The 20733-nt window shown below is 44.9% G+C and overlaps 1 protein-coding gene across 11 annotated transcripts; it reads left to right on the top strand.

Moving 5' to 3' along the window:
• The first annotated feature begins 10595 nt into the window (after window positions 1-10595).
• Window positions 10596-20435, top strand: DNAJB2 (DnaJ heat shock protein family (Hsp40) member B2). Of its 11 annotated transcripts, none has more exons than XR_002327624.2 (11): window positions 13554-13686; window positions 14064-14161; window positions 15328-15437; window positions 15815-15868; window positions 16064-16177; window positions 16440-16517; window positions 16808-16907; window positions 17201-17271; window positions 17596-18087; window positions 18789-19046; window positions 19371-20435. XR_002327624.2 is itself a non-coding variant. In XM_021002750.2 (11 exons), exons 2-10 carry the CDS (start codon window positions 14097-14099, stop codon window positions 19012-19014), a joined length of 1101 nt encoding a protein of 366 aa, XP_020858409.1. In that variant the 5' UTR covers window positions 13555-13686; window positions 14064-14096; the 3' UTR covers window positions 19015-19046; window positions 19371-20435. The 11 variants fall into 11 exon arrangements, 6 of the variants coding, with proteins under 6 accessions (XP_020858409.1, XP_020858411.1, XP_020858412.1 ...); XM_021002750.2 differs by having other exon boundaries at window positions 13555-13686; window positions 18998-19046; XR_002327631.2 differs by having other exon boundaries at window positions 13557-13686; window positions 17596-17787.
• Window positions 20436-20733: the final 298 nt, after the last annotated feature.

Here is a 20733-nt window from a genome sequence, read left to right as displayed (position 1 = left end):
TTGTCCTGGGAGAAGAGTTGACAAAAGTGAACCTTTCCAGTTTCTTTGTCAAAGTGAGGGATTATGGGTGTGGACTATTGCATATACAGTCAGATTGGTGTAATTTTGCTGATTTCCTTTCCCCACCCCACCCCCACCCCAACTCTTTTTTTATTCTTTGTTATGAAGGATGGATCACTGATGGGGGGGGAAGGGGTGTAGTCATGGTGGTGGTAATGGTGGAAGCTGCAGTCAGAAAGGTAAGTAATATAAAAATAAAAGATATCAGTAAAAATGAAAACAAGTAAATTAAAAATTCCCCCCACCTACCTGACAAAACATAAAAGTATAGAGCACATATTTCATACTCAGATACTCAGAATGATCTGTCAGCTCATTGATCTGGATGATTTCTCCATCAGTGCAGGTTATGACTCATCCAATGTCATCCTCTGGGACTTATGTCCTTGTCCTTCTATAAATTCACCACATGGGGTTCACTGAGCACACTGGAGGCCTTCTTACCCTAACTTTAGATACTCTAGAAGTCACAGGTTGGTGTTGCCAGTTCAGGGATGCTCTGATCCCATTCCTCTACTCACCTTGAGGTTGGGGACTGCTGAGTCACTTTAAATTCCCATGAGCATTGTTGCTGGCCCTAACAGCATTCTCAGTTCCTTCCAGACACAGCTTCCTTTCTGTGCTGCATTCCTGTCACATTTCTGCTCTATTCTGGCCCTCCGAAAAGCTTTCCCTTGTCTTTGGGTAAAGCAGCTACCTCTTACTTGGATCCCATAATTCTTCTGCTGGGCTATCTTGCAGTATAACCTCAGAGTCAATGCCTCTACTTTCTTGGAAGTCTCTGTGGTGTCAGGTCCCTGGAAGTTTTATTCTTTTTGTTTTGTTTTTTGCTAGGCAATGGGGTTAAGTGACTTGCCCAGGGTCACATAGCTAGCCAGTGTCAAGAGTCTGAGGTCAGATTTGAACTCAGGTCCTCCTAACTCCAGAATGGGTACTCTAACTAAGCACCACCTAACTGCCCCGCAAGTCTTATTCTCGACATTGGCTTGTTTTTTCTCTGCCTCATTCCTTTTCTCTGAAGTATATTCCCTAGCAGGCTGTCACAGTTACTTCAACAAGAAATGGAGTTTCACTAAATTTGAACATTTAAATTCGAACATTTAAATTTGAGTAAATTTAAGCAATCACAGGGCTGCTGTAGTTTGCTGGGAAAGCAAAAATTGTAACAATTCTTATCAGAGAAAAATTCCCTCTGCCCTGTGTCTTGTTTGAACAGATGTTTCTTAACTATAATCACCTGTATGGTATATCACCTATAACCTACTTTGATTTTCAGTACCATATATCACTTATATTTTGGGTTTATTTTTTTAAAAATTCATTTTACTTTTTCAATTATCAAGCATTTTTTTTCTCTCTGTCTCATCCCACCCCTCCTAACTGAGGGAATGGGGGAGAAAAGAAAAAAAAATAAAAACAACAAACCCAGAATCCTTGTAACAAATATTCAGAGTCAGCAAAACAAATTCCTATATGTACAAAATGTGTGTCCTATTCTTCATATCTCTGTCAGGAGGTTTACCTATAAAGTAGAAATTTCTTAATAATGAGAATGGTCACACACACACACACACACACACACACATACACACACACACACATACACACACACTTTGCTAGTGTAGCCAATCAGGATAGAGGGAGTATTTATTTTTATTTTGTTGCTTTTCTATATAAAATAAGTCATCTTACAAAATCTAATTGTGTTTATACCGAGATATATCTCTTTTTTAATCTCCCTTGCATTGCAAGTAAAAAAAAATCTGGTGACTAACGATTGCATATTGGAGTTTTTCTTTCAGCTGTCACAATACACTCTTTGACTGAAGCTTGGCTTCTTCAATAATTATTCTAAGTTAACATCTGGGCCTAGTTTCCCAAGAGTCCTTGTGGCCTTGATTGTGGAGATCATTTTCCTTGGAGTCTGCTTTCACTGTACCAGTTTCCTTTTGTGTCAGAATCTCTGCTTTCTTATTTTAAAGCTAGTACTCCCTTTTGTGGGAATCTTTAGGTTCCTGTCTGAAAAATATCTCCCATCTTCCCTCCCTTACAGAGCAGATGACAGATATCTCCAGTTCAGTGATCCTTCTCATCTAGTCTCAGGTTACGGGTCCCCACCCACTTGTCCTGAGTTCTCTAGTGACTCATTGCTTCCTCACAAACATTAGAATTACTTTATATATAAAATAGTCATAACAGGCCATATTTTACTAATGCTCTTCAAGGAGCTTCCATTGCTTTTTCTTACCTCATGGAAAGGCTGTGTCAGGTTTAGTACCTCTCCTAATATCCAAGGTCAGAGCACCAAGTGTAAGAAAGAAAGAAAGAAAGAAAGAAAGAAAGAAAGAAAGAAAGAAAGAAAGAAAGAAAGAAAGAAAGAAAGAAAGAAAGAAAGAAAGAAAGAAAGAAAGAAAGAAAGAAAGAAAGAAAGAAAGAGAAGAAAGAAAGAGAGAGAGAGAGAGAGAGAGAGAGAGAGAAAGAAACTGGAGCAAATTGTTCTCTATTCTCTGAACATCTCCATTAACTCCCTGCAACTCTGGTCCACCTGCCCCAACCCTGACCTATCCATCATTTTGAGACCTTTCCTCATCTTCCTAGTTACTGGTACTTTCTTTTAAAATTATATATACTTAGTACTTACTTGTACTTAACTGTAAGCTCTCTGAGGACAAGGACTAGTTTCTTTTTTTGTTTTTGTTTTTGTTCTTGTTTTTTGTTTTCTATCCTCTGGGCATATCTCTAGGCATACCACAGTACCTTGACTATATTGGGCACTTGATAAATATTTCTTTAATTGAATTGAATTGAATTGGAGTTTTATCATAATCTGAAAGATAAGGGAAGCAGAAGGAATGAGAAGAGGAGGGTGAAAAGGAAGGTGAGGAATGATACAGAACACTTAGTTCACTTCCAGAAGCAACAATGGGAATCAAATCACTAGAAGAGGAACCAGGGCCTTCATTACCTCTCTTTCTCTGAAGCCCTTTCTCTGTCCCTTTGTTGCTTCTCCCTCTCTTAAGAGTAGGGTAGCTGGATCTCAGTTATGCTCCCTGTCCCAGGGTAGGAAGGACTCCATCTTTCCTAATGCCTTTTCTCCTGGGTCCACCTGATACTTTCATGCCCAGACTGTGACTCAGTCACCTTAGAGGGAGGGAAGGGTATTTGTCTCTCCCTATTCAAGACATCGGAATATCAGGCAGGTAGGACACCCTGATGTGGAAAGGGGAAATACAGCTGTCCTGGAACAGGACTCTGGGCTTTCAGCTTTAATTAGAAAGAGCTTCCCTGGCACCTGAGGTGAGCTTGAAGTTAGGGCCACATTGAAGGGGGAGATGAAGGATGAGACTGAGAAAAAGGGAAAGAAAGAATGGAAGTAGATAAGGTAGAGAGAAAAATGGTTGGTTGATAAAAGGACCTAGGAATTGGGAGGACAGTCACCCAAGGTCTCCCCCTGCTTTAAGAGGTTTGGGAATGTTCCAAGATTTTAAATATTACAGTATTACTGGGAACTGAGTTTTTATGTTGGGAAAGAGTTTGTTTTTGTTCTAAAAGCACTTCCTAATCTAGCCCACTATCTTCCTTCTGTTCAATTATGAGCCCAACTCATCATGAACCTGAAGTGTCTGTCTTTGATATATGAACTCTCTCACTGGACTGGCTATCCAGTTGCATGTCACAGTCTACAAACAGACATGCTTTTGCCATGTTGTTTTTCCTCTATAGATTGTTAAGCTCTTTTCTTTTGATTAATCATCAATTTATTGAGGAGGCCTGGGATATTGATGCAATCACTGTCATATCAATGACAGTACAACCACTATATTTGGACTCAACACTGCAGTCCCTGACATGCTAAGTGAGAAAGTAGAAATAGTGCTTAAAAATACAAAGTAAGGCAGAATGGTTATACCAGTCCAGTTAGTCACCAAAGAAATTTGTGCTAGAGGTGATGGAACATTAAAAACATTGGGAGAATCATTCAAAAACTTTTCTTGAGAAGGCAGATGACAAAAGAATGGGGGGAGGAAAGAAATCACATTTGCTTTTGTTGAGGCATAGGGGTTCTGGGACCCCAAAACAGTGACACATAGGCCCTGCCCAAATGAATTTGACCCAAGCCTTCTTTCAGCCGAAGACAAAGTTTGTTAAAAACACTGATGGAGGGTTGGTGAGATTTTAAGAATCTGCCACATTGGCCAGATTCTTAAGGAATCTAAGGAAGAGGGCCAGATTGAATCTGAGCCCTTTCATGGAGGCCACGATGGATCTTACATACAGAAAGGTCACGGAAGGGATCTAGGAGTGGCCAAGTAGTCTGAGGTAACTATGAGGAGGGGTCTAGGGAATATCTGGATGAGAGTGGCCAGTAAGCTGGGGTGACTGTGAAGCAACAGAAAAGGACAAGAATGCCAAAAACCTGGACCACATGGCTAAGGGATACAGGGAACTAGATAGGTAAGAGGAATGGAGGTTTTGGGTGGGGCTAGATGGAGACAATGAAAGGGCAGTTAATTAACTGGGAAGGGTCTATGCCTCAGGCAAACACCAGAGACTTGACCTTACAGGGAAATTCAAGGAGAGTTGGGGGTGGGGTTTCCAGAGCCTGTACCCTGTCAGTTAAAAAAGGAAATGAAGAGAGGACATCAATAATTACTAAACCCTAGCCTGCTTTCTTGTCTTAACACAATATCTACAAGAAAGATCTATATCAATGGCAAAAATAACTTCCATGAAAACATGAGGAAACAGGGGGATTGTACAAATTATTTTCTTTGGGGGAAAAGGTTTTGGTGATGTCGTTTGTTTTGGAATTTTAGATCACATTTCTTTCTGAAAATATATCCCCCCATTCTGACCCAGAAAGCTTTATACAGTACCAATTTAAAAAAACAAAAACAAAACCAAACAAACCCCAAATCTTCAAAAATAATCAATTTCTCAACTGGGTTCAAGAGTATATATTTCATTCCACCTTTCCAAGAAAAGGATGGCAGTACTACAAGACTGAAGAATGGTAAACTCATTCTAATTTTCCAAGAATGGAAGAGAACAGAGTCAGTAAACTATAAGCCAATGAGCTTAACTATGATTAATGGGAAAATTCTAGAATGAATCATTAAAGAAATGGTAAGCACAGGAGACAGTGATATAGCCATCATGGATGTATCAGCAACAAGTCATTCCAGACTAAATCTATTTCCTTTTTTTGGACAGGGTTACTAAACTGATAGAGAAGAGAAATGCTGTACATATAGCTTACCTCTAGTGTCTGACAAAATATGTCATATCATTCTCATGGGAAAGATGGAAAGATGTGGAATAGATGAAAATGTAATTAGATGAATTTGAAACAGGTTGAATGCTTAGACCCAAAAAGCAGTTGTTAATAGTTCCACATCACCTTGGTAGGGCTCCATCTGAATGCCTCAGGGAAATGTTCTTGGTCCTCTGCTAAGGTATTCACATCAGATTTGCAGAGGACACAAAGCCGGGAAGGATACCTAACTGACCAGATAACATAAGACTTTGACAGGCTAGGTCAATGGGGCTGAATCCAAATTCAATAGGGAATACATGTAAAGTCTTATGGTTGGCTTCAAAAAATCGACTTAAGAAATATAGGAAAAACTGTTTATGACATTTTAAAAAATTCATTTAGTTTTAGTTTTCAACATTCACTTCTACAAGATTTTGAGTTCCAAATTTTCTCCCCATCTTGCCCCTCCCCACCCCAAGATGGCATACATTCTGAATACCCTTCCCCTAGTCTGCCTTCCCTTCTATCTCTCCCCCCCTTCTCTTATTCCCTTCCCCTTCTATTTTCCTGTAGGGCAGGATAAATTTCTATACCCCATTCCCGTATTTCTTATTTCCCAGTTGCATGTGAAAACAAGTAAATTTTTCTTGTCTATGACATTTTAAAAAAATTTATTTTTTTAGTTTTCAACATTCACTTCCACAAGATTTTTGTTCCAAATTAGGAAAAATTGGAACTCAAAAGTATTATAAAAAATCAATGTTAAAATTGTCTTTACATGTAACTGGAAGAAATAAAATACTATTTTAAAAAAGAAGTATAGGATAGAATAGCGGTTTGTTAGCAATCAGTTTTAATGAACTGCAAGCTTAATATGAGTCAGAAGTGTTATGTGGCAACCAAAAATCAAATATGATATTGAGCTATGTTAAGACAGGTGTAGCTTCCAGGAATAAGGAGGAGAGAGATTCTTAGCCACAAATTTCAATGGATTCATTTACTTGGATGGGGAAAAAAAATGACGTCTTAATTTCATTAACCTCTAACTAAAATTTAGCCTTTCCTTCTGTTACAAATGTAGGAAAGAAATGTTATTTTGAGAAGGGGTCTGTAGACTTCACCAGATGACCAAAGGAATCTATGACACATAAAAAGTTCAAGGACTCCTGGATTTATACTCTGTGCTGACCAGATCATATCTGGAGTATGGTGTTCCATTCTGGGTACCAGAGCTAACAACGGACCTTGTAAGTAAAAGACCATCTAAAGGAGGGAAATCAGGGGCAGCGAGGTGGTGCAATGGATAGAGCACCAGCCCTGGAGTCAGGAGGACCTGAGTTCAAATCTGGCCTCAGACACTTGACATTTACTAGCTGGGTGACCATGGGCAAATCACTTAACCCAGATTGCCTCACCAAAAAAGCAAAAATAAAATAAAGGAGGGAAACCAGGATAGGGAAGGGCCTTAAATCCTTGTCATATGATGGATGTTTGAAAGAACTAGGAATGTTTAGTTCGGAAAAGAGAAGACTTTGGAGGACACAATAACAGTCTTCTTCAAGCTTCAGTTTCCTCATCTGTAAAATAAGGATAATAATAGAATCTACATCACAGGGTTGGTGTGCACATTAAATAAGATAGTATAGGTAAAACACTTTGCAACCCTCCCCTCCCAACTCTATGTAAATATCAGCTATATAAAAAGTATTTGGCTATCATGTGTAAGAGGGGTTAAATTTATTTTGCTTGGGCCATAGAAGGAGTAACTAGAAGTAATGAGTGGGAAGTTTCAAAGAGGCAAATTTACATTTGATGTCAGGGGGAAAACTTTTCTACAATTAGAGCTGTCCAAAAGTGGAATACATTGCCTCTAAAGGTGATGGAGTCTCCTTTATTGGATGTCTTCAAGTAGAGGCTACTTGATCACTTACCTTGTACATTATTATACTGGGCATTCGTGCAGGGTGTGGGCCAGACTCAATAATAGCTGAGATCCTATCCAGCTCTCATCTCTTCTCTCAGACAAAGCTTGGTCATGGTAATTAAAAAGCGTTTGGTTTCATTGTATTCTCTTTTTCATTCATCTTGTCGGCACCTTTGTACATATTGTTTTCCTGGCTCTGCTTACTTTAGTGTTCATGTAAGTCTTCCCATATTTGTCTGAATTCCTTATATTTCTTGTTTTGTATTCCCCAATACAGCAGCTAGGTGTCGCAGTGGGTAAAGTACTGGATCTGGAATCAGGAATACCTGAGTTCAAATCCAGCTTTAGACATTTAGTTGGTATGTAACTCTGGGCAAGTCACTTGACCCTGTTTACCTCAGTTTCCTCATCTGTAAAATGAGCTGGAGAAGAAAATGGCAAACCACTCCAGTATCTTTGCCAAGAAAACCTCAAACAGGGCCATGAAAAGTTGGACGTTGACTGAACGACAAAATTCCCCAATTAATGTATGCTCACTTGGCTTCTAGTTCTTTATATAGCAAGGGCCATCCTATGGAACATGTGCATTCACAGGCTTTGTTTCCTTTGCTGTTTCTGGTGATTCCTGGCTCAGTGCTAAAGGATTTGTGCTTTAAAGGGAAAAAGCAATTTCCTTATTGGTTCCTTGATCCCCTGACAGGAATAAGGGGAGTGGGGTTTATTTTTAGACTATCAGTCACTGATCCAGAATGAACCATACATTCAGAAGACTGTAAAGGAAAAGACAACTTCTGTTCTTGTTTTTTTCTCCAAGACTCTAGAAAGTTGTTATGGAACTCTCTCTTTATTCCCTCTGAAGGTGGGGAAGAAGGCCTCTTCTTAACCTTCAGCACTGATGCTTCCACATGACAGCTAGAGTGAACCTGAGCCTGGGCTTCAGGCCCCTGGCTGCCTCTATTACCTTGTGTTTCTTTCTTGAGCATAGGTGCCTGACATGGATGTTTGTGGCCCTGCAACCCTCATGTGAAGCTGAGCAGCAGCAAAAGGAGCTTTCTGCAATAGCATTCTTCTTCTTTGGAGGCAATGGAGGTTAAGTGACTTGCTCAGGGTCACACAGCTAAACAGCACTTTTATTTTGCACTTTGCATTAGGCCATCTTTATTTTTTTTTTTACTTGCCATGGACCTTTTTTTTTTTAAAAAATTTATTTATTTTTAGTTTTCAACATTCAATTCCATAAGATTTTGAGTTTTTAATTTTCTCCCTCTCCCTCTCCTCACCCTTCCCAAGATGGCATGTAATCTGATATAGGCTCTACTTAGACATTCATATTAAGCATATTTTCACATTAGTCATGATGTATAGGAGGATTAAAACTAAAGGGAAGAACCATGAAAAAGAAAAAATAGAACAAAACAACAAAAGAAAAGGAGAGCTGATAGCATGCTTCCATCTGCATTCAGACTCCATGGTTCTTTCTCTGGATGTGGATAGCATTTTCCATCATGAGTCTTTTGCAGTTGGCAGATCCTTGCATTGCTAAGAAGAGCTAAGTCTATCAAAGTCAGTCATCGAACAATGTGTGAATAGCACTCTTCCTGAAGATGACCACTGATAGGAAGGTAAGTCAAGCCATTGTCTCACTTGTCAGGAAATGTAGACTTCAAAACTGATACTTAGAACCTAACTCATGAGACGGTGGAATTTCTGAACTGACATTTCACCTTCATCTTGATTCTACACTGTCTGAACAACTCCCTCAAGGTTCACATCTTCTGGTAAGCCAATTCAGGGGTAGGGGTCATTATCATATTCGTGGTAATCTTCTCTGAGAAGGGTATATATAGTTCCTGCTGCCAATCAGTTCTGACCAAGGGACTAGGAATTTCCTGGCTTCTTGAATTCACAAGGAAGCCTCCAAAGCAGAAAACATTTATCTCAGGATCACTGCTTAATCACCTATGCTCAAGGAGAGAAACAAAGCCAAAGAGACAGCTCAGGCCTCAAGATCCCAACTCAAGCTCACTTAGATGAATATATACTCTAACTTTCTAGTATTTGAGCATTCAATGAAGAAGTGGGAGGGGGAGGGGGGTAGAGAAGTACCCCTCATAGGAAGTCAAAGAGAGAGCCTCACAGAATCCCTGTGTACTCAGTAGGTGGGAAGAGAGATCAATGGCAGAAGTTATCTCTTCCTGAGGAGGTGGTTCTTTCTGGCTCAGCGGCCAATCCTCTTTTGAAGCATCACCCCTCTCCTTCTGCCATCACAGGAACTAAGATATTGCTGAATCATTCCAAAACACAAAGTCCCTCAGTGCCAAGTCAGAGCACAAGTGGCCTGCCAGAAGTGGCCAGGAAACTCAGCCCAGCTCCACACATGCTTCATGAGTCATACTCATGGGTCATGTCAAACCACGTGAGAGTGGGTTGGGGTTTGTAATAACCTATGTTATATTGTTTATTATCTATATAGTTTATTTTGACATCTTTTGACAATTTATATAGTATTCCTGTTTAACTTTTTCATAAGCATTTGCTGTTTCCCAAATTAGATATTACAAGGTCCTGAGGTATAGGCACCATAGCAAACCTCATTTTATCTCAGCATTTAGCCAGTGATCTGCACATAGTAGGTGTTCAATAAATACTTGGTGTTGTTGATGATGGTGGTAGTAGTGAATGAGAGGAAAAGAGACAATAAATGTGCTTAACCACATAGCCTTAACTATGCAGAAGCAGTGAGGAGCCACTCAAAGATTTTTGAGGGAGATGGGGTGGAGTGTAGGTAGGAGGGTGACATGGTTAGATCTGTGCCTTAGGAAGATTATATTTGCAGTTTTTGAAAAAGGATTAGAGTGGTGAGAGGCATAAGGCTTTTCAAATAGTCTAAGTGAGAAGTGCTGAGGACCTGAACTAGAATGGTAGTAGTGGGAGGTGGAGAGAAGAGAATGCATGCAGAAAATGTATCAATAGAATTGACAGGGATTGGCAATTGATTGGTTATGGCATGTGAGGGTGAAGGGAAAGTATATGATGAGGCTGAGATTTTGGCCCTGAGTGACTAGAAAGATGCTGATGCATGCCCATGATAGAAAAAGAGAAGGTGAGAGGAGGTTTAGGAAGTTGTCGGGTCTGGAACATGTTGAACTGGAGGTGCCGGGAGGGATGTGCAGGGTGGATATGTGTTGCAAGCAGCTGGAGCTTTTAGATTAAAGTTTTCAGAGAAGTGCTTAGGGCTGGGCTGGATGCATAGATTTTTAGAGTCATGTGCACAGAGGTGACAATTGAATCCATGGAAACAGGATGAGATCACCAAGGAAAAGAGTGGAGTGAGAAAAAACCTAGGACAGAGCTTTGGGGGACACCCACACTTAGGAGGAGGGAAGAAGATGGTGAACCAGTAAAGGGAATTGAAAAGGAGCAGAGAAAAAAGGTAGGAGAAAAATTGAGAGAGTAGAAGCCCAAGCAGCAGAGAAGGTTCAGGAGGAGAGGGTGGGCAAGTATTAAAGGTTACAGAAAACTAGAGGAGCTGGGACAGACAAAATCTAACTATCCTTTCTCAATAACTTTTAAAAAGCTATAGCATTATGTGTTTATATTCTTATCTTTTCAGTTGGGGTGTAAACTTCAATTCAATAAGCATTTAAGTGCCTACAAAGTGCCAGGTGTGGGAATAAAAAGCCAAAATAAAAACCAGTCCTTTCCCTCAAGAATCTCCCATTCTACTGGAGAAATACAACAGTTTTACATTTAAGTCCATGTAAGATAATTTGACGAGAGAGTGCACAAGTGTCTCAGGCCATCAGGATAGACTTCCTGTAGGTGTAGCCTGAGTTGGGCTTTGAAGAAAGGTGAGGATCGTAAGAAGCAGGGGACATGGATGAATAGCCAAGGGAGGTAGGCTACTGCTTGTAAAAAGGAAGGATGAAATTCCAAGTTTGAGGAAAACCATGTAGGCTAGTTTAACTGAAACATAGTGCTCATGAAAAGGAGGAATTGAAAATTAATTTGGAAAGGTTGGCTTGGAGCCAGACTGGGAAGGGCCTTCCCTGCTAAGCATAAGATCTTATAATTTATCCTAGAGACATCAGGGAGCCACAGGAGATTCCCAGGGCAGGAGAGTGACCTGGTCCGTCCTGTACTTTGGAAAGATAATTTAGGCAGATGTTTGGAGGATAGATAGTTGAGATCAGGGACCAGAATCAGGGAATACAAGTAGGGGGTTATTTATAACAGTATTTATGTCATGCTTCATCAATATTATCACATTTAATCCTCATTACAACCCTGGGAGGTAAGTGCTGTTACATCCCCATTTTACAGATGAGGAAACTAAGACAAATAGAAGTTAAGTGACTTGCCCAGGGTCACACAGCTAGTGAGTGTCTGAGGCTGGATTTAAACTTAAATCTTGACTTCAAGTCCATGCTCTATCCACTGTGTAATCTAGTTTTCTCTGCTCTATTACACTAATCTAGACAAAAGCCCAGATTAAGGTGAAGGCCATGTGAATATAAAGAATGGGAGAGATGTAAGAAAAGGGGGGAGGGTTAGAACTGATGGCCCTTCACAATTCACAGGACATAGGGAGAGGAAGACTATGACATAGACATGGTCGACTGAAAGGGATAGATGCCCTAAGCAGAAATAGAGAAGTTAGCAGGAAAGGAAGGCAGGGGTTTGCGGGGAATGGGATAATGAGTTCCGTTTAGGCTATGTTGAGTTTGAAATGACTGTGGCACATCTACAGGGAGGTGTCCAACAAACAATTTATGATGCCTAACTAGAACTCCAGGGAGAGATTAGTGCTGGATATATAGGTCTGGAAGTCATTTGCCTAGAGATGCTAATTGAACCCAAAGGATCTGATAACATCAGCGAAAGGGAGGGTGTAGAGAAAGGAAAAGAGATCAAGCCTTTGGGGACACTTCAGATTAGGGGGCAGGGCCTTGAGGACCCTGGCCATATCTAGAAATTTTCTGTATTCCTCAGTTTCCAGGACAGTGTTGGCACAGGGCAGATGCTGAAGAAATATTTGATGACTAGATGAAAGTAAGCAGAAACTCAGATCTAGCTCTCTACACTTGCATTAAGCAGTGGAACCTGGTGATTCTGGGTTGAGAGACAATATAGAAGGGATAAGTCTGGGGAGGAAGCAATGAATTTAGTAAACGTCTCTTTAACTTCTTTTGGAGGCTCTCCTCCCAGTATTGCTATTGCGGGGATACATTAAGCTTCTTGAGCGAGATTATTTAAGTGTTGTTTGTTTTTAATCTCAGTATACCCCACACCTAGCACTGTGCCTGGAACTCCATAAATGCTTGTAAACATCGATTTGCATGGTGACATGTTTTGCATGATTGAACATGTATAACCTATATCCAATTGCTTACTGTCTCAGGGAGAGGGAAATGGAGGGGAGGGGAAGAGAGAGAAAATCTGGAACTCAAAATTTTTTAAATGAATGTTAAAAATTGTCTTTACATGTAGCTGGGGGAAAATAAAATATTATTTAAAAATCAATTTGAGTTGAAGGGGTTGGTAGTGGAAAGAGTTCTGTGGAACATGGCTGATGAAGAAATTTGTTTTGTATGACTATACATATTTGTAACAGATTTTATTTTTCTTGCCTTCTCAATGAGTGGGGGACGGGAGAGGGAGATAATTTGGAACTGCAAATAAGAGCAAATCTATAAAGAAAGAAAAAAGACAGAGTGCTGGGTTTGCAAACAGGAGACCTGAGTGAAAATTCCATTTCTTCTGAGCTGCATGACCTGTAAAATAGAAGGCAACGGTAGGCACTTAATAAATGATTATTGACCGACTGACTAGAATCAGAGAGTCTGGGTTCGAATCCCAGCTCTGCTGAATAGAGTATCTGTGTGACCTTGGGTAAGTCACTCTCTGAGCCTCACTCAGTTCCTCGTCTGTTTAAGAAGGTTGGATTAGATGGCGTCTGAGGTCCCTTCCCACTCTAGAGCCGCGATGCCCTAGGTTTTCTGTTTGTGGGTCCTTGGGCTGTAATGGCCAATTTTGCGTGAGGGGTATGCGTCTGGGGAGGGCTGTTGCTACATGGCACGCAATGAATGCCAGAGGGAGATTGGCAACTTGTTTGTGTGAGCCTGTTTGCCTGGCTGGCCCTCTGTTTTAGAGCGTGCGTCATCCTTGGAGCGTGTCTGTCTCTGCCTAGGCCTGTCGGTCCCGTTGGTGGTGTCGTCATGGTACGAGCCCAAAATAGCTTCGGCTCCGCCTCCACCTCGGAGCAGCCGCAGCGGCCCGCCCTTCTTCCCTTCCTCCCCCACCTCCCGTCTCCAAGCCGGGCCCCGAGCCAGCGATTCTGTCTAGTATTTTCCCTGCCTCGGGCGCATGCTCGGGCCCCTTCCCTAAGCTAGCGCGGGGCCGAGCTACGCAGTTCGGGAGCCAGAGCCGGAGGAAGGCGGCCAGTGTTAGCAGTTCCCCAGACGGGGGGGCGAGGGGCGGGGCTCCGCCGCACTGGAGGGCTGGGGGCCCGGGTGGCCTGGACGGGGCGGGGAAGGACCGCTTCAGTTTCCAGGGGGAGGGGGCTGCTGGGAGTGAGCGCAGGGAGCTCGGATAGGGCTAGCTGGGCCTGAGCTCTGTTTGCTATGGGGGCAGCAGCCAGGGCTGGCTTGTATTGGGGCTTGCTATAACACCTTCTTGGAGAGGAAGGATGGTGTGGATAGCTCACCCTGAAAGCCAGTGAGGCTCGAGCTACCCTTCTGCCTAGGAATTTTCCCGGAGGGCTATGTTCTTCCCTATCTCTTGGGGAAGCTCTCTAGTCTCTGACAAATTCCTCTTCTGCAGCCTCATTAGGGACAGATAGACAGACGAGCTACTATGGCATCCTACTACGAGATCCTGGATGTGCCTCCAAGTGCCTCCCCTGATGACATCAAGAAGGCGTAAGTGCCCCCATCCCTGGGCATCAGTGAGGCTTCTCCTTCTCTCAGTAAACTTCCTCCCGGCATGCCAGTACTGGTGGGTGTGCTTGGTAGCAGCAATGAGCGAACAAGGCCCTAGGAAAAATCTAGAGCTTTCTCCAAGTCTCATGGATTGAGGAAGCAATGTGAGAAAGCTATAGCAAAATGAAGGTGTTGTCATATAGTGGGGAAAAAAAGTACCAGACTTGGAGTCAGAGATCCTGGGTTTGAATTTAGAAACTCTGTTACTAATAGCTGTGTGATCTTGGACAAGTGAGTTCATCTGTCTGATCTTCAAGTCCCTCATCTATAAAGTGAAGGGATTGGTCAAGATGATCTAAGGTGCCTGCCTGTTTGATGGCTATGATCCTATGAAAATGCTTGTGTGCCTTGCACTGAGGGTTCTCTTCCTGAACCCCATCCCATTAGAGTTTAGGTTTCTTTGCTGGAGATGTCCCTGGGCAGCCTGCTTTCAGGCTTAGGGACCCTGATTATCATGGGATGGAGTAAAAGTGGAGTTGAGGTTGAAGGGGCAACACTTAGGGAAAATGGAGAAAACAATTGTCCTGTCCCCTCACTGGCCACTGCAGGCATGCATAAGGACTCCTGGTACTTCTGGGGTGATCCCAGGGAGGGATCAGAGTGGGGCTGCTCTTCCCTTCATTGCATCATTAAAAGACTCAGTACCTACCTCGTTCAGGGCACTGTGCTAGCTGTTGGAGGGGGTAGGGTAGGGTGGAGGGGTAGATATAAAAGTATTACACACAATCCCTGTCCTCCAGAAGTTTACACTCTAGTTGGGCAGGGGAAATATAGCCACTGAAAGGATATACAACAGAGTAAAACAAACATGGCAAACCACTCCACTGTCTTTGCCAAGAAAAGCCCAAATGGTGTCACAAAGAGATGGAAGCCACTTAAATGATGACAGTGAGGATGATGATGATGGCTATGGGGGCAAAAAATAAACAAGGCAGAGAGTAGGAGGGTGGGGGTGAATTTCCTAGTAAGACTTACTTGTGGACAATGAAGTGGGAGAGAAGGAACTCTGGTAACCTTGGGCAAATATTAGAAGCGAGGAGGAGATGGGAAGAGAGACTGAGGCCCAGGAGGACCCCTCTCACACTGCCCCCTACCCCCCCTTGTAGCTACAGAAAGAAGGCACTCCAGTGGCATCCAGACAAGAATCCTGACAACAAGGAATTTGCAGAGCAGAAATTTAAGGAAATTGCGGAGGCCTATGAAGTGCTGTCAGACAGTAAGGGCCTGAAGTCTGGTTCATTTCAGACTATAATTCTCATCTGTTCCTGTAGCCATTACCCCTTCCACTATAGATTACTTTTCCCCCTTGCCTGCTTCTATTTTCACTTGCAGGTCTCCCTGGGATAATGTATATTCTACCTCCTCTCTGAAGGGGACATCTGGAATTTTCTTTTGCTTTTTTTTGGCTTTAATCCTCATTCATCCATTCATTTTGCCTAGACCTCTCCTACCGGCTGACTCTATACCCAAGGCAACCCCAATAGGGACAATCTTAGCCCGCTCATGGATGGTCCCAGAATTGTGGCAGCCAGGGGAGGGAGTGGAAGCACATGGCTGTGGGGAGAGCTGACATTCACATTTTTTTCTTTTTAGAGCAAAAACGGGACCTCTATGACCGTTATGGCAAAGATGGACTGTCTGGGGCTGGTAGGTAGAGTTGGGAGGGAGAGAGATGGTGGGAAAGGGAGGGGAAATAGTCAGTGAGGGTGATCAAGCCTACCTAGTTACCTTCTCTTGAGAGTGTTCACTGCTCTTGGGAGCAGTTGCATAAAGCTTCTATACAGCACTCCCCTGGAGCAATGGGCCATATATTTGTCCTGTTCTGTTTCCTTCACCCCTTAGCAGGTTCAGAATCTCCAAGGGCTGGATCTGGTGGATTCACCTTCACCTTTCGAAATCCTGAGGATGTCTTCAGGGAATTTTTTGGGGGCCAAGACCCATTTGCTGACTTTTTTGGTGAGTAGGTGATCAGATATCCCTCCTCCATCCTGGTGATGTTTAAAACTAAGGGTGGGAGTGAGAAGACTTGAGTTCTTGAAGAAAAAAACAATTTTCAGGGGTGAGCTCCAAAGTAGTACTATGGGGAAAGAGGGGGATATCTTTGGCGTCTCTCAGGCAAGGGTCCTCAGGAAAGAAAGGGAAGCTAAGAGTGACCCCAGTGAGAATCTTTCCCTCCTTCTGTCCAATCAATACTGACAACATTGCTTGCTCTTTGCAGATGACCTGGGCCCGGGTCAGGGCCCACTGCATTCCAGAGGCTTTTTTGGTTTTTCATCTCCCTTCTCTTCCCACCCAGGTAGATATTGCTGTTCTCGCATTCCAGTCTCTAAATTCCATGATCCTTCAACTCTAACCTTTAATTGTTCCTTCTGCTTGCTTCCCACTGTTTGCTGAATTGATCAGCAGCAGCCCCCTCCCCCTCCCCAGCCTACTCCACTCTGCTTCTGAAGCCTTCCTAGTCAGGAAGTTTCAGGAGGTGTGCTCACTTGGTTCCATAGCTGCTTCCTAAATCCAATCCTTTCTTTGCTGGTGCCTCCAACCATTGGATGAGTCTGTTTTTCTCCTCCTTTTCCCTCATCTCTGCAGCCTTTGCTTCATCCTTCTCCTTCAGTCCTGGGGCCCATGCCCTACGTTCTGTGACCACCTCTACCACCTTTGTGAATGGCCGACGAGTTACGACTCGAAGGTAGGGGGCTCCCTGTAGCAGGTGATGTGGATGAAGCATCCAATCATGGATTGGAAGACTCTAGACTTAGCTTTTCATTCCGGATCTGCCAAATGGCTTTTCATTCCGGATCTGCCAAATGAAAGAGTTGGGCCAAATGATCTTTGAAGCCTTTTCTGGCTCTAAAATGCTCTGATTCTAAGGGTGGGGAGTGAAGTGTGGGGGCAGAAGTTTGGAGATTGTGGGACTCTGGGCAGGAGGATGTTGGTGAGTGGGGTACGACCCAGTGAGAGTAACTGTGCCATCTATTACAGAATCAGGGAGAATGGAGAGGAACGGGTGGAGATTGAGGAGGATGGGCAGCTGAAGACAGTCCTTGTCAATGGTAAGAGGTAGCATGGTTGTGCAGCCCCTAGATAGGAATTCCTAGCTTCTACTCCTCTTTCTGGGCTCCTCATTGGGTGGGAGAAGTTGTCCTTTGGCCTATCCATAGGGCAGGAATTAGAGGGTTAGGGCCATCCATGGGTGTGGGGAAGGACTCTGAGGAGGTGCCATCTACTTGTGGGAATACTCTGGTGACATGGCGCAGAGGGGGACAATACAAATGGAGATATAGAGGGTTCTGCTAAGGACCTGGTCAGAAAATAGGTGAGAACCCTCGGCAGGTACTGGCCTACAGATCAGGCAGAGCTTTGATTATCTCCTACAGGAGTCCCTGATGACCTGGCGCTGGGGTTGGAACTGAGTCGCCGAGAGCAGATGCATTTGACCAAAGAACCTAGTGGGGCTGTGCCCAAGTCTTTCGATGTCTTAGGCCTCTCAGACAATGAAGATGAGGACATACAACTTGCCATGGCCTATAGCCTATCTGAGAAGGAAGCAGCTGAAAAGAAGGCTGCAGGTGGGCGACAGGGCAGTCAACAGCATGGGAGTCCTGGGACCCGGGCCCACGAAGCAGCCAAGAAGAAGGCTGCAGGTGGGCGACAGGGCAGTCAACAGCATGAGAGTCCTGGGACCCGGGCCCACAAAGTAGCTGAGAAGAAGGCCACAGGGGGGCGGCAGGGCAGTCAACAGCATGGCAGTCCTGGGACCCAGGCCCACAAAGCAGCAGAGAAGAAGGCCACAGGGGGGCGGCAGGCCAGTCAGCAGCAGAGGAGTCCTGAGACCCAGGCCCAGGAAGCAGCTGGGAAGAAGTCTGCAGGTGGGCAGTGGGCCCACCAATGGCAGGGACATCCTGAGACCCAGGCCCAGGATCCGGGTGTGGGGGCGGTTCAAGAAGGGGCACAGAGAGTGGCCAGAGAGCCCAGTGTGGCTTCTGAGGATAAGGCGTCTCGCTGTATCATCCTCTGAAGACAAGGTCCCAGTCACCTTAAGTCAGCTCTCTGGGAGGTTCTCTCACAGCTGGAGCTCAGTTCATACCCCTAACACTGTCTAAGCTCCAATCTCACCTCCGTGGCCCCTTGGGCTTCCCTTCTTAACCATTAGCCCTGACCTGGGCTTGAGTCTGCTATGACCATGGGGTTTGCTACTGCCATTGTTACTGTTGATGCTGTTCTTGGCCTGTGTCGGGCACAGAAGAGTCAGGCTCTGTCAGGTGGGACCTGGACCTTGTTATTGGGGAGGGAAAAGTTCATCAGGAAGATTACCCTTGGGCAGGGGTCAGTGGGGGCCTTTAGGAAGAGAACCTGAGGACAGTGGTAGGGGCTGGTCGATAGAGACAGAATTCTGTCCCTGGGACTCATTTCCATCTTGTACATATGATGTGGTTTGTAGGCAAGGTCTCAGCCTGGAGTTACCCCGGATCCTGTCTAGGGTGGTGCACTTTGTGGTCTGGGAGAATTTGTCCTAGACTGGTGGTGGGGAGGGGTGATATGAGTGTCAACTTCTGTTCCTCTTGTACAGTTGTAGGCCATCTGCCCCTTGCCACATGGGTGGTTCTGGGGTGAGGACTAAGGTGCTGTGATGAGATCTGACTGTCTCTGTTGCTTGCCTCTTCCAATTCCTTGAAGCTGTACCTGCTGCTTCTCCTTCCTCAGACACCTCTCTCTTCCCCCCTTCCCTGCTGGCTGGCTGGCTAAGATACCCCCTCCCTTTCCCTCTTCCCCCACAAGGCCTTGGTGCTGAATGAGGAAGAAGCTGGAAGGGCCGTGGGTCTCCAGGGTAGGTAGGCTAAGGAGTATACTCAGTAGCCCCTTGACTCTGAACCCAGGTCCAGTCCATTCCCTCCTTCCTCTAATTGTTCCTATCCTCTGTTGGGCCTTTGAACTGGTTGGAAAATGGGGTGCCCAGAAGAGAGAGGGATGGTTTGGGGTAAGGGATTATCTCCAAAGCTTAGCCCATATGGGGACTGTGTATTCCCTCTCCTCATCTGAACCCCAAGGATGAAGCTTTGGGGGGGGGCCCAGACTTGGCTGCTGTGCTCTGCTCCAGGCTGCTTGGTGCTGACCCTTCTTTCCTGTCACCCCTGCCCTGCTCTCTCCCCAGATGTATTCTGAACTGGATGTCCGGGACCCAGAGCCATCGCAAAGCTCCTTCAGGATGTCACCCTTCCCTGGGTGCAGGGTGGGGGGATTCCCCTCCATTCCTCTCCCCCATCCATGCTGAGCTCGGAGCCATGGCCTGGATGGTGTGCTTCAGGGGCAGGTGGGCGGTGGGTTAGTAGTGGTAGACAACAGACTTCCTAGGGGGCTATGTTCAGTAGCCCTTGGAAACTACATGTCCCATAATGCTATGTACCCCTTCATGAATTGCCTGGGTGAAACTGTGATGTGGGAGCAGTGCATCTTAGGACATGCAGTTTCTACCAGTACCAGCCACAGGCTACCTCTCTTCTGTCCTGTGACTACACAGAGGGATCCTGTCCCTTGTAGAGGTGGAGAGGTGTGGGTACACTGGGGAGAGGAAGAGTCTGGGGTTGGAGCCAGCCAGCTGAACCCTAGGCTCCTCCAAATCTGTCTCACCATTGGACGCTGCTGGTTGGGGGAGGAGCCAAGATGGGGGTGGGGGAGAAATAACGGGGAGGGAGAAACTATTCATCTGTGCAGGGATGGGGCCTGGAAAACAAAGCAGCCGCCCCCACCCCTCCACCCCCAACATGCTGCCCAAAGGGCAGCAGGACCAGCTGACCGAGGAGAGACCTCTGAAGGCAGTGGCTGGGTGGGGGCATGGGTTGGGCAGTTGGGTATTGGTTGGGTGCGGCGTGGAGTTAGGAATGGGGTGCGAAACGGGAAACTGAAACTGGCCCCAACAGGCTGAGTGTGAGTTGTGCTAGGTCCAGTTGAATGGTGCTTGTGAGAGGGAGCTGAAGGGCATGTTGCTGCTTGTATGGCCTCGTCCAGCCTCTAACCCTCTTCCATTCATGATGACAGAATTGCCCTTCCTCTTCTCTGCCTAGTGGAGCCTCCAGGAGGGGAGGAGGTAGGGGTGGAGAAGGCATGACTGCTTCCCCAGGTCCAGCTTGCGAGGGCCTACTGGGCCAGGGTGTGCTTAGTTCAGATTCATGAGTAAAACACTGGAAATTAATAAACCTGATAATATTTGGAGACTGTACTGGCTATCCTTGGAGCCTCCTTTCACGGGCCAGCTCAGGTGAAGATGGGAGAGGCAATTCAAAGTAGCCTGTTGCCTATTCAGGTCTGATGAGTGCATTGTGGAAGATTGACCTGCTCCTTGGACAAATCTCCCCTCATCAGAGTTGGGTTCAGTTTCTGAGCCCTCTGTGGTACTCATCAGAAGCTGAGGCTTGAGTCTGATGTTGGAACTAGAAAAATCAGCCGCGTGGCTGGTAATAGCACCTGCTCACTGAGCGTAGAGTGAGGAAGCGTGGCATATTGGATAGGCTACAGGA

The sequence above is a fragment of the Phascolarctos cinereus genome, unplaced genomic scaffold, assembly GCF_003287225.1.
Source record: "Phascolarctos cinereus isolate Bilbo 61053 unplaced genomic scaffold, phaCin_HiC Scaffold_7;HRSCAF=346, whole genome shotgun sequence".
Taxonomy (NCBI): Eukaryota; Metazoa; Chordata; class Mammalia; order Diprotodontia; family Phascolarctidae; genus Phascolarctos; species Phascolarctos cinereus.
Note: the sequence above shows the minus strand (reverse complement) of the source record. Positions and strands in the feature narration are given on the sequence as shown.